The following is a 14,960-nucleotide window of genomic DNA, read 5'->3' as shown; positions in this document are numbered from 1 at the left end:
AGGTCATCATTGGGATATTGATCTGTTTGCAGATAATAAATTTCCTATTACTCGTTCTTTAGATAAAATAGATTCTAGTTAACTAAAGCCGTCTTAACCCTCTCATAAGCTTTTCCTTCTCAATAATAATAATATTATTAATAAATATTTTTCAAAATAAGTTTAATTTTTTTATGTGACAATCATCATCAAATTAAGACCTACAAGTATATTATGTATCATTTTAATTTTGCTGGATGCTACTAATTGATGAGATGAGCGTAAACTATTGGCTAAAATAATTAGACCTTATTGAACTCCAAAGTTCTCTTTCCTTTAATTATGTGCTGCATAATTAAACTAGATTTAGAGTTGTTGGACAAGATATAACCAATGATTAACTACTAATCTATACACTAACTAATAATTAACAAAATCATCTATATGGATAAGTGGATATATATCCATATATATGAATGAATAATTGAGGGATCTTTACTTAACTAGTTGATTGTTTATCCATATAGCCCAAATCAATTATTCGTTGCTTGTGGGGAAAACTTCTTAAACCACCACATGATCTTCTTTCCGCTTGTCTACTTTTCTTTAAATTGTATATATGGAAAAAAAAAAAATACTTAACAATGAATCATACATACATACTATACATAACAGAATATACGCCAAAATTCGTAGCTCACTCTTTTGCCAGATAGATATTATGTACGATCGTTGGGAATAGATATAACATGCACTTTTGTTTGTGGAAATCAAAAACCTTTTGTGACACTTAATTAGATACCATGTTAAAGAATCAACTTAATTAATTTCAAACTTTATAATCACAAATACACCAACTCACCAAGTACTACTAGGTAAGAAAAAAAGTGCATGTAGAAATTCATCATACAAGAAGTAGTATGTTATTAAAATAGAACCACAACCATAAAATTAAAGACAATGATAGAGTATAAAATTAAAATATATTCTTGGGCCTTAACCATCAATTTAAGCTTTTGGTTGAGTTGGTCCACTAACATGGTATCAGAGCCAGGATGACACAAATATCATGGGTTCTAACAGACAAATATGGTAATTAGTCACAAATCGAACACGAATATTTCATAAAAGATGAAGGGAAAAAAAACAAACAGATTTATATTTGACCCTGGCAGAAGTTGAGAGCAATAGAATAAGCTTTCGTAAAGAATTCACGATTCCTTTGAGTGTCTATAGTAGACTTTTTTTGGTCTTGTTTTATAGCATCTTCCATGTTTTGACGAGCTTCTTTGCTATACTCATCGCACTTCCTTATTTTCTCTAACACCTCCTCCTTGGTTGTGGCGGCGTTGGTGTGTACAACCAAAGAAAAGATAATTACAAGCGTAATCACATACATTGTCATGACATTGAAGCTCTTATTCTGCTTCAAAGCCATTGTCGTTGAATAATGTAGTTGTACTATTTGATGAGTTGATAAAAGGTACACAATTGCTAATAGTCGAGTCAATACTATATATTGTAGACTTGTAGTTTTAACGGATGCCTGTCCAAGGGGAAAATATAACGTAGTATTTGTAGTACGATATAATCATGCATGCACGTCTTAATTTTTATTTTTATTATTTGTTGATAAAATTGCACTATCAGTTAAGCTGTACACAAATAATTCGTGCTGATTAATGAATTAATTATGATCGATTATGCCCCTCCATTAATCCATTATGAATGTTTAGTGGGAAAGAACTACTATTACACGATTTTAATTGTAAAACAGTCAAAATCACATTAGATAAAAATTATTTATGCGTTTTGCGTGTTGCACGTCAATACAATTTTAATGTATATATATTTTTTATTTGATAGTAACAAAACACAAAGAAATTACAAGACATAAAATAATAGGCAATAATTAAGCTAGAACAACAACCGTTAGCAATATATATAATGTGTCATCTGAGAGAATATAAAACATAATCCTAGGCCTCAACCATCAGCTTAAACTTTTGGTTGAGTTGGTCCTTTAACATAGTATCGGAACCAACATGACATAGAGATACGGGTTCGAATTTCATCCACCCCAACCTTTAAATGGAATGCTCGTGTGAAGGGGCATGATAGAGAGTATAAATTAATACGTTTGGTGGTACAATTTAACCTTTTCATAAGGTGGTAAAAGTAAAAGTCTCTATAATCAAATATACTACGGGCCTGTTCTCATTGACTGAACTGAACTGAACTCAGCTGAACTGAACTGAAATGAATATTTTATAAGAGAAGGAAATTAGGAGCTGAACTGAACTGAACTGAACTGAAGTGAATTTCAACGTAAGAGAACAGGCCCTACGTAGTAAATGTTGAAGAATTTTATATAAACAGAACAAAATTGCTAGTGTTTTGATTTCTATTGATTCGACTTTTTAGCTTGTTGATGATCTCAAATTATTGGTTAAAACTTAAAATAAATAAAGCTTAATGATATCCAAAGTTATCATCTCTCTGCATATAATTTCTACTCCATTAGATTATGAGTTTCTGTTAGGAATATTATTAGGAAATATTATCATATCTTTGTAATTGCTATCTTATAATTAGTTTCCTAGTTTATAGGCTTGATATATATCTTCAAGCCTATAAACTAGGAAACTAATTATAAGATAGCAATTACAAAGATATGATTATATTTCCTAATAATATTCCTAACAGTTTCTGAAGTATATGATTCTTGATTAACCACTAATTAATCTATACACTAACTAATGATTAACACTCTCATTAACAAAATCATTGTAATTTGTAAGGATAAGTTGATAATATGGCTACTGTGTTATATGAGTGAATTATTGAGGGAACTTTACTGATTTTTTTATCCATATATATGTGTTTAAGCCTAAATCATTTTGTGGGGAAGACTTCCTAAGCCACCACATAATTTTTTTTCCACTTGTCCACTTTTCTTGGAATTTAATGTAAAATTAAAAAAATAAAAATAAAACCTTAACAATGAAGTACTATATGTGCGTATAACTGTATAAGAGAATACCATTACATATTTATAAAGTTGTATTTTTTTTTCCTTTTTGTGGGGTTGAATCGAAGGATTATTAGATAAATAATGTTAGTGTTTGGGACAAATCTTAGAAAAGGGTTTCTAGGAATTTGTTAAAGGTTTTATGAGGTTTTAATAATCTAATTTGCCAAAAGAAATAAACACAACCTCCAAATGAATTAGTTAAGACTAATAAAACAATAGAACTATAATAATAATTATAAATCAAAGAACAAAGATCAAGATAAGAGAGGCATTTCTGAGTAAGGACGAACTGATGTCAGTAAGGACGACATAAATCAGAGATTTTAGTATAATAGTGTAGTAAATTATATTGGACAATGTATGAATGTGTGAATGAATCCTATTACATTATTGACATTTATAAGTCTAATAAAGGTAAATATATTGAAGGATCCTTGCTATTATGGTAATGTTGACAATATTAATTGACATCTTCATATCTTAGGAAATGTTGACTTGGTGATTGATATCTCCTTGATTCGCTCCTTCAATCATGGGACTTGATTGTGCTTGTTGCCCAAGCATTCATTACGGTCTTCAAATGGTCCATGCTTTGTAGGGAAGTTGCCTTTCTCAGAAAGGCTCAGTAAGGCGGTCGACTTACTCAAAAAGGTGCATTGAGTCTGTACTGTCCGTACTCAGTAGGGACCACTGCGCGGATAATATTCCATCAATCAAGTTATTCATTTCCCAATTTAGCTTTATTTGATTGATTCCATAATCTTCATAAGATCTTTGATTAATTATTGACTTCTTAATTGGACTAATTAAATCCTTGATTATTATTCTTTGATATCTTTGACCATGTATGCTTCCTCATTTCCTTATTGAGTGTAATTGATTCTTTTATTATTATCTTTTTCCTAATTTGTAGCTTGCTTGGAATCCACTCCCAACAGTTAGGAGGTGTTTTCAATCAAGCTAAGGCTTCACTCAAGTCTCTTTCTCTCTAATTAACCAAAGCCTGGCCTCGATTGGGAGCAACATGATTGTTTGTTTGTTCCATATATATATATATATATATATATATATATATATATATATATATATATATATATATATATATATATATATATATATATATATATATATATATATATATATATATATATAGAAAACGATTAGCATTCCTAACTGATAGAGTATATAACCGATCTTGGGCTTTAATCATAAGCTTAAACTTTTGGTTGAGTTGTTCATATAATAATATAATATTAGAGCCAGTTAGCGTGACACAAAGGTCACATAATCGAATTTCATCCCCTCCTTTCAAAGTGGAACATTTCACGTTGGTATGAGTGGAGCTTACGCCACATCCACACTTCATACAAAAGGCTCTCACGTGAGGGAGCATGATGAAGTATATAAAACGATCTTGGATTTTAACTATTTGATTAAACTTTTGATTGAGTTGATCTACTAACACTAACTAATATAGAAATGCTAATTATATCCGCAATTCTAAACACCTTCGATCAAAAAGGCATAAAAAAAAATAATAATAACTTAATAAGCTAGGGTACCATCTTACTATTGTTATAACCATTTAAGACAAGTTATAGATCACAACAAACCTCTCCAATAATTTCTTCCCAATTGACACACCAATCATGTAGCTACATACATTATTTGAGAAAGCTAAAGTTGACAATTGAAATGGACAGAAACAAACCTCTTTGCCTTAAAGCTAAGATGGTGGCAGGTTTATAATAGTTTTGAAAACCTTTAATTAATTAATTAATATATATTCATTGCTACTAATATTGGGAGCTCCATTAACTTAAAGTTCCTACTTTTCCACTCATATAACCTTTGTCTTAAGCTTCAATTCATCTCTAGTTCACTCCCTATCTATAAGGCTATAAATACACCCTCTAACATTCTCACAAACATCTTCTATATTTTTATCATTACACCTAAGTTCACTACAACTCCAACAATCTAGGAAAAAGATGGAGCAAAACCTACCAATTATTACAAAAAAGTTATACAACATGGTTAAACTAGCCGCCTTCATGCTACGAAAAGGTTTGTCCAAGAAGAAATTACTCTTGGACCTCAACTTGATGATGAAGCGAGGTAAAAAGACATTCACCGTTGGCAAAGTCTCCACCACACGAGGCGGTGTTATTGGTTTCGAAGCCCAACAAGAGTACGAGTTTAGTTATAAAAACACCCCCTTATACCGTCATTACTTTACCAACAAGAAAAAACATTGCCAAAACTACTACTACACTCCCTCACCAATTTTCGAAGACACCGATGAGTTAGAAGCTATAAACAAGGTGCTAGAGGCCATAGTATCTTGTAAAGAGAACGGTGTCAGGCCTCTAAGGGTAACGGACTCTCCATTTCCTTTGCAAAATGAAGATAATAACTATGGTGATGAACGTGTGGATGATGCCGCCGAAGATTTTATTCAGAGGTTTTACTCGCAGCTAAAGGAGCAAAGTTGTTGCTAGTTAATAGTAGGTTGCGGTGAAATTAGTTAAAGAGAGTATGTGAAATGTAATATACAATTCAGAAAACTGTGATGCTTAATATGTGCGTCCGTTTTCTGAATTATGATGTTGTCCGTTGTATATGCAGTTTGTATGAACCTACATTGGACATGCCAATATCCTTTTGTATTGTATTATATATATTAGAAAAATCACGTGTTTTTGTCAAGATTTATTGTGTAACTTGGTACGACAGATAGGCAGATAGCTCCCGTCAAAAGAAAAAAGATAGGCAGATAGCTAGTGTTATACATATGAGCACAAGCTACACTTTCACGAAATAATTTTCCGTCGTTTCCATCAGAGTATGAGAAGCATATTTAATTATTTATACAACCTAACAAGAGATTAGCGTAGGCCCGTTAGCTATATAATATACACAATATATATAGCCCAAACATACACCAACAACGACGAAGGAAAGAAAATTAACTAAATACTCGTAATACAAATGGACTTAGGTTTCATCTTAAAAGTCATTTGGTTATTAGTCTTATACAATGAGCATATATACTTGTATAGCTAGGTTCTTAAACTCTAATTTAATGCAAAAAACAATAAAAAGTTCAACCAAAAGTCATTTATCAAAACCTCAGCTTAGTACTAATGTTTTATTTTTCTTAAATTGGAATATGGAATACGTTACGAACAAGCTTCAATTCAGATCTATCTTTACGTCCATCCTCCATGACTTTCGATTCATAAGTAACAATGAGTTGTCTACATCAACTAACATTTTAATTAAAAAAAATGGCTAATCTTTATTCCATTGGACCACAACTATGGAGATCTTTAGACATTGTTTCCTTAGCCATGATTCACAAGCTCAAAATTCAACAGTTAGCAAAGCGAAGGCTTAGCTCGTATTTATCTCTACACGATACATTTCACTTTATTGTTTCTCCAAAGTACGTTATGTACTAATCAAACCACGTACCACAAGACTGGTGTATTCGATCACTTTGGAGGACTAGTTGTACACAGTGTTATATTATGTTATTCACAACCATCCGAATTATTATACCGAACACATATATATGCTTAATTACAATCAATTGTGAACTGAGAATGAGAGATAGTTCAAGTGGTTAGAGCTTCACTCCCGGTTCCAGGAGACTTTGAGATCAATTCTCACCCCTGTCCTTTGGCTCTCTAAACACCAAAAAAAACAATAAATTGTGAACTTTAATGTATATATGGCCAAACTAAAGTTGAACATGATGGTGTTCAAATTTAACGCATCACTTAGCTTATATTGTTCATGTTTTAGAAATTTAACTACTATAGGAGTAATTAATTGAGTTTCAATATCTCACTTTTTTTTCTTTTTTTTTTTTTTTTTTTTTTTTTTTTTTTTTGAACATGAGCTAATATAATACTCCCTTAAGTTATTATGGCTATTCAAAAATATCTCTTTCGCCCAAAGATACAAGAAGTGACTACATACAAATAATCTTGCATATTCCATTGATCTCTCTAGCTAGATACATGAAGTTCCTTACAAAAAAAAAGTTACAAATAATTGTACTAAAATTAGCTAACCAAAAAAGGATGCTATGGCCTAAGCTAGCTTAAGAAATTCAACACGTTTAAAGTTCAAACATGTCTCAAATTAACCACTTTTGCATTATTACAACTCAATTCATTTCATTAAACGTGTTTTAATGACTAATTAATACTGTATAAATCAATAAAGTTAAGAAAAAGTAGAAGTGTTACAAGTTAATAAAATTGTAACTTCTACTCACCCTCCCACAACCAAATTGCACTGATAAGAGTTACATGCATTATATTTCTTCTACTCAATAATGACTTGTTTTTATTAATAAAAAAAGATTCTCCGTGGAACCTTGTTTTGAAAGTGAAAGAACACAACATAAAAAATAAAGAAAGAAATAAAGAGTACACTCACTTACTTAGTCACTTTAATTAATACACTAACTCACTAAGTGGTAGTGCTTAAAAGAAGAAAACAGCCAAAAACAATGGCTAAAATACAAATGCATCTTTGTCCCTTCTTACTATTCACTTCTTGCCACCTTACCCTCAATCAACCTCAAGATTCTAGGATCAAACATAGCTACGGCTTGGATCTGTAGAAGATCCATCTACTAATGGACGATGCACGTCAAGAGATTGCTAGATTACTTTATTGCTTATACTTTTTCTCGCCACATATATAGGGAAGCCAATCGTGCAATTAATAAATTATGTTACAGTCTTAGGTCACTGTTTGCTACTCATCAGGACATAATTAATGTTTATTATAGACAATACAGAGTATATTTTCTTATATTCTTTCTTTAGATAAGATTCGGTTGCAATATTAATAACAAAAATTTTCCAAAACGGCGAATATATGTTAATTTATTGTAAGACGGGTTAAAGTTAACAAAGAAGTCTTTAAAATTAATCTTTATATAACAAAAGTTATAATTTTTTTAATAATGAATTGTATCTTACAAAAACTTATAATGTATTAGATTAATCATATTAACCTTTATAATATGTAATCATGAATTTATGAGAAATTACACGTTAAAATAAAATTTTAACCAACAATAAATTAAAAGTTACTCTTTAAGTGGTACAGGTTAAAGTTATCATAAAAACAGTTAAAATTATCTTCAAATTGATCGTCTTACAATAAAATTAACGCACACTCGTCTTACACAAGACTTAACAAAAGACTACCCTATCCTAGCCTATCCTAGCCTTCTCTTTTAATTTTCTTTCTATAGAATTATTATGTTATTGCTTCTCCTATAATAGTATCCATGTGTCTTTAGATATTGTTCTTATTTTGACTTATATTTTTTTTTTACTATGAGACAATTACCGTTAAATTAAGAACAACATTTTTCTTTAAATTTCTTGATACTACTAAGCTAATTGAAGAAACGAACATAAAATTTGCTTATGTATATGAGAACTTATTACAACATGACATTGGTGGCATGCAACTTATTCTTAATCATGATAATATTTTACAAAAACTTTTTCATGCCCCCGGTTTACAATAATTTTATTGTACATCGACATTTTGCGCGTGTGAACAGTATTATTTTCATTAAAGTGACCCTTTTTGTTATAAAAGTGACCCTTTTTTTAACAAAAGTAACTCATATTTTTAGAAAAGTGACCCTTTTTTTACAAAAGTGACCCCTTCTTTTCACAAACGTAACCCCTTTTTTTCACAAAAGTGACCTTTTTTTATATAAAAGTGACCCATATTTTCACAAAAGTAACCTTTTTTTTATCACAAAAGTGATCAATATCTTCACATAAAATTTCCATAAATCTCATTAGTTTTTTGTTTTTTTTCAAAAATAACCTAAATTCTCACAAAAGTGACCCAACCTACACTGAGATCAACATCATCATAACTCCAATTTTTTACTCTTCTTCTTCACCATTGCAAAATTTAGTAGTAAATAAGCACTACAAAAGAGTAGAAGAACAAAATTAAAAAACCTAAAAATCGAATCAAATCCACTAAAAACTAACAAAAATGCACAAAAAATTAAGTAACAAACCTGAAATTAGCGAGAAACAAGTTCGCAAGTGAAAAAGAAGGTAGAAAATCAGATCAAAGCACTAAAAATTGAAGAAAATCAGATCAAATCACAAAATATTGAAGAAAATCAAGTCAAAATGGAAGAGTGAGAAAATTGAGGAAGAGAGAGAAAGTAAATTATGAGGAAGAGAGAGGAAAAAGAAGAAGAGAGAAGAAATGAAATGTGTGACGTATGAATGAAATTGGTAACAAAGTTCTTTTCTATTTGTTGCCGCCAATCCACCGTTCACAATTTAATGTAAACCGGATTTTTTAAAACATTTGTGAATATTTTAACAGAATAGATCCGCTAATGTTTCTATTTCTGTCTATATTTCTTCCAATTCGACTTTTTATGTTATTGGCTTTGTTTCTTAAATTATTGAGTAAAAAAAAATATCTTAATGATCGAGCTCCAAAGTTTTCTTTTCCTCAAGTACAATGTAGCATAAATAAATTAGATTATGAGTTGTCAAGCAATGTATGACAATTAATTAATCATTAATACATACACAAACCAATAGTTAACAATGACTAATAATTAACAAGATCATTTGTATGGATAAGTGGATAATATGGCAACTGTATATCTGTACGAGTGAATAATTGAGGGAACTTTACTGGTTGTTTATCCATATATCTGTCTAAGCATTAAGCATTAATCATTTTGTGGGGAAGACTTCCTAAAACACCACATAATCTTCTTTACACTTGTCTACCTTTCATGGAAAAAATACTTAACAATGCAATGAAGTACAATACATAAGAGATTAAACATTAAAATTCATATATAGGTGGAAACTTTATTATAAAGTATATTTATTTTATTCATATGGCTCTTATTCATTGGTGCCACATAAGCTGTGACTCATCATATTTTATTTACTATCGTATTAAAAAATTTACTATGATGTTAAATATATGGATGAGGATAAATAAAGGGATGAAATATAAGAAAATTTGTATATTATAACTTGGCAAAGATTGAAGTTTTTCCTTTGATCTTGAATCTTGAATATCAATCTCTAAGAATAACTAGGAAATATCATCTAATAATTATTTATAAGTAATTTAATTTTATTTTAAAATATATTTATTTAATTTAAAGGAAATTTTGACAATTACCACCTTCTGTTATGTCCATTTTAGCAATTACCACCTTCTATTTTTTTTTTTTTTGAAAATTACCACCTTCTATTTTCAAAAACATCAAAAGTTACCACCTTCTTGCCCCCCAACTACCACGTGACGTCATTTTGGGCTCATTCTTTCCCTTTCCTCCCTATTTCCCTCACAATTCTCATTCCTATTTGGATTCTCATCTCCCCTTTCACTTTTTTTCCCTCAAACCACCAATAATTGTTCGTCAATTTTGATTTGGAGGAGTGAATTGAAGTGTTTTTTATTGTTGGGGGGAAAAAAGTGAAAAAGGGATAAGAATTGAGTTAGGAATGAGAAATGTGAGGGAAATAGGGAGGAATGGGAAAGAATGAGCCCAAAATGACGTCACGTGGTAGTTGGGAGGCAAGAAGGTGGTAACTTTTGATGTTTTTGAAAATAGAAGGTGGTAATTTTAAAAAAAAAAAATAGAAGGTGGTAATTGCTAAAATGGACATAACAGAAGGTGGTAATTGTCAAAATTTCCTAATTTAAATGTAATAATCTGTAATAAATTTTGTTTGATTAAAATTACATTCAATCCCGAAGAAATTGAATGTCCAAATACGCCAAGTACGTACCTCACAACACTTCATTTGCGGATCTTTAACCAAAATAGCTACTTAACCAAAATATTTACTAAAATGGCTATTTTAATATATTAATTCCCAAACTAGCTATAATATTGACTAAACAATGCAAATGATATGGAACATTATTCTTTTCCTCATTTCATTTGAGCTGGATTTGCAGAAGAATTTTATTTTATTATTTTTTTTTAAAAAAAAAAACACTATTGAATATAATCGATCAATTTTATTTGGAATTAGATTTAACCTTCCCACTTTGCCACAAGTTTTCAATTGATGATCCAATACCCTCTTTTTAATGTTTGATTAAAGCTAGATACTTCTCCTCATTCTATAATTTATAATTATGTATACTATATTGTTTATTTTTTTTATTTGCATATCTGATCGAATAAAAAACTATTTTTTGCATATGTATTTGTAGGTTACGTAACTGTAGATGATGAACAAATTCAAAGAGCATGCTTTTTTTTTTTTTTTTTTTTTTTTTTGAAAAACTCAAAGAGTATGCTTTTTTTTATACCTTATTAAAAAAATTATTATTCTGTTAATTTAGTAAAAAAGATCACTTGATTGCATATTGTAATTATCCAATATTGGTGAATATCATATTAGTTTGTCAAAAAGAAAAAAAAAAAAAAGAGAGAGAAGAAGAAGATCATGTTAGACTTTGAAGCTTATCATCGTAGCAAACTTCATTTGGGTATTTCATCAAACACCCTTACGACTTACGTGCAAGAGTATGTAGCTAGTGGATTTAATTTAAAATAAATTAAAAAAAAAAAAGATTCATTTGGTAAATCACAATTTCCCAAAATTTATCAATGTTATAGCTAGTTTTTTTTTCTCAAAAAAAAAATGCTATAGCTAGTTTGGGAATTATATTTTTAAAATAGCGATTTTGGTAAATATTTTGGCTAAAGTAGCTATTTTGGCAAAAGATCCATCATCTGCTCCATAAAATTGTAACTATAACAACTACTTTGTTGTCACAAATTGTGACCTTTAGCATTTTTTAAAGGATCATTAGATAACTAATGTACGTAAATTGTTCTTAACTATACATGATGTTTTGTTTAGTTGCTCTATATAGAGTTTGCATCCCTAACTGACATAGTATTACCCTTGTTTTGAATAAGAAAGATGTAGTAGGAATCCTTAATTAAATCTCTATTTGTTAGTTGAACTAATGACAACTTATTAGGTATCAGATCTTACTAAAGAGAATTGAAGCAATAATCCACCTATTCAATCTAGCTGATCTATTTTGCCGCTACACTAAGTACTCATAGAGCATTCCTAGATTTACATATGGCTCCAATCCTAGCTAATGAAGAGGGAATGAATATAGAAGCATCTATATCTATACTATATATTAAAAGGCGTTCCTAAGAACGTCAATGTGCCACGCAGTTCCGTTTTTGTTGCGCCACGTCATCTTTCCAATGTCTCATGATGCCACATCACCCAAGCAACCAACATTATTGAATATAAAAACATAAGGATAAGGGGGATTGAACCCTCAATCTCTTACAACAAGAATAACCATTTCACCATCTAAGCCAATTATCAAATATATTATCAAAATGTAAAAAAAAATTATATAAGTGCAAACCACAAGATTCAATTAAAATAAAATATACTAAAAAAAACTCAGTTTTAGTTTGACAATAATAATTATAATACAATTTTAATAAGCCTTTTAAAAAATTTATCGATTGCACGTCTACAATAGTAGCAACTCGGAGCAACGCCCGGGCTACTTACTAGTTTATGTATAATATTGAAGTCACATTGGATAGCTATTAATAAATTAGGTTTAAAAAAGTTACCCTATAAGTGGACGGTATACAGTAAATTAATATACACAAGGTGTACGTAACTAGTACCCATATGTTGTTAAGAACCCATCAATAATTTCTCCCTAATCTACACACTAACACACCAAACATAGTATAACAATATATAGAATAAATTTCTTGCAAAAGCTAAAGTTAAAAATTGAAAAGGACGGAAACAAAACTTTTTTGCCTTAAAGCCATCCCATGTAGATGGTGGCCTGCCTTAATTTAATTATTCATGTACTGCTACTAATATTATTGGAAGCTCCATTAATATAAAGTTTCCACTCATAAAACCTTTAAGCTTCATCTCAAGCTAGCTCAATTCCTTAGCTATAAATACACCTTCCACCACTTCTTTTATCACCACACCAAAAACATCTCTTAGTCTCTCAAAAATACAACATTCTCACAACAAACTTAGCTACTAGCTAGCTTATAACTATTCAAACAATCTAGGAAAAATATGGAGCAAAACCTACCAATAATCACAAAAAAGCTATACAACATGGCTAAACTAACCATCTTCATGCTAAAAAAAGGTGTTTCCAAGAAGAAATTACTCTTGGACCTCAACTTGATGATGAAAAGAGGTAAAAAGACCTTTACCATTGGCAAAGTCTCCACCACACAAGGCGGTGTTATTGGCTTCGAACCCCAACAAAAGTACGAGTTTAGCTGCAAAAACACCCCCTTATACCATCACTACTTTACCAACAAGAAAAAACATTGCCAAGACTACTACTACTACTCTCCCTCGCCAAGTTTCGAAGACAATGATGAATCAGAATCTATTAACAAGGTACTAGATGCCATAATCTCTAGTAAAGGTAGCAACACTCGGAATCTGAGGGTAACAGACTCTCCATTTTCTTCGCAAAATGAAGATAATCTTGGTGATCAACGTGTGGATGACGCGGCTGAGGAATTTATTCAGAGGTTTTACTCGCAACTCAAGGAGCAAAGTTGTTGCTAGAATACTAGTTAACATGCATAATGTTACGGTAAAATTAGTTAAAGATAGTATGAAATTATATACACAAATATATAGGTACGAATGTAGTAATACAATTCAGAAAACTGTGATGATTAATATGTGCGTCCGTTTTCTGAAATATGATGCTGTCCGTTGTATATGCAGTTTGCTAGAACGTGCTTTGGACAGGCTAAATCATTTTTGAGTGTATAAACTATGCGTACTTATATTGGAAAAATTTTGTGTTTTGTTTTAATTCATTGTGTGATTTGGTAGGATATTTAATGACCATATTGTTTTACTTCATAAATATATGAGCATAAGCCACACCAAGCAAGAGGTGAGAAAATAGACTTACAAAGCAAATGGATTGTAAAATCGTACTCCCTATATAATAATAAGGGGAATAACCTTTTAACCTTGGAAAATGAATAATTGAATACATGGGCGTAGTGCGTGCTTCAACAAATAGTGTGCCAACCCTTTTTTTTTTTTTTTTTCCAATGTTGCATAAGTTAATTACTCTTAGACTGAGGTAACATATTTTACCATGATGAGAACTACAAACTAAATCTATCTTTTCATTTTTGACAAATACCAACTTTTCAGCCAACCAAATATGGAGAAGTAATTCACAAAATATTTCTACCAATTAAAAAGCCAATAGTCAAAAGACGATGAAAAAGCCAGCCGAAAGTCATTTACCAAACGCTTTCTAGTTGGTCCTTCAAAAGGGAAACAAAAAACAAAACCATCTAGCTAAGGGTCTGTTCTCATCAGATTAATATCAGTTCAATTCAGTTCAGTCAATGAGAACAGGCCCTAAATGATGTTTTAGTTCTTAAACTCTCTTAGAATAAGCCTAATTGCTACTATGAAACACCGTTTGCAAACAAGCTTATAACCAATGAAATCGCGGCCACAAATATATAACCTAAATTGAATCCTATGATTTAGGAGAAAGTAAAGCTCTAATATCTTTAGCTCCATGATGAGGACCATGACTTTCGTTCGTTAATAAAGATGAGTTGTCTATTAGGACTAACAATTTAACAAAATTGGCAACACCTTTACACCTTTGGACCACAACCATGGAGACCTTCACACTTTGTTTCCTCGCCCATGGATCACAACCTCAAAACCCCAATAGCAAAGCAAAGTCTTAGCTTATTTCGTATCTCTACTTGATACCACACATAAAAACATTGTTAAAGAATACCCTTCACGTCACCAATCCAAAGGTTAACAGCCTCTGGAAAAAATCTTAAAAAAAAGATGAGAGAGAA

At 30.7% G+C, this 14,960-nt stretch overlaps 1 protein-coding gene across 1 annotated transcript; it reads left to right on the top strand.

Moving 5' to 3' along the window:
- The first annotated feature begins 5,046 nt into the window (after nucleotides 1–5,046).
- Nucleotides 5,047–5,514, top strand: LOC145619886 (uncharacterized). Its single transcript, XM_081674573.1, has one exon. The coding sequence runs from the start codon at nucleotides 5,047–5,049 to the stop codon at nucleotides 5,512–5,514; it is 468 nt and encodes a 155-aa protein (XP_081530699.1).
- Nucleotides 5,515–14,960: the final 9,446 nt, after the last annotated feature.

Source organism: Chenopodium album, chromosome 27 (assembly GCF_948465745.1).
Source record: "Chenopodium album chromosome 27, dcCheAlbu1.1, whole genome shotgun sequence".
NCBI lineage: Eukaryota > Viridiplantae > Streptophyta > Magnoliopsida > Caryophyllales > Amaranthaceae > Chenopodium > Chenopodium album.
The sequence above is the reverse complement of the archived record's forward strand: the minus strand, read 5'-3'. Positions and strand labels throughout refer to the sequence as shown.

Bases quoted from the DNA above. Each gene is read 5' to 3' on its own strand.
- LOC145619886 (XM_081674573.1), top strand. From the start codon at position 5,047: ATGGTTAAACTAGCCGCCTTCATGCTACGAAAAGGTTTGTCCAAGAAG.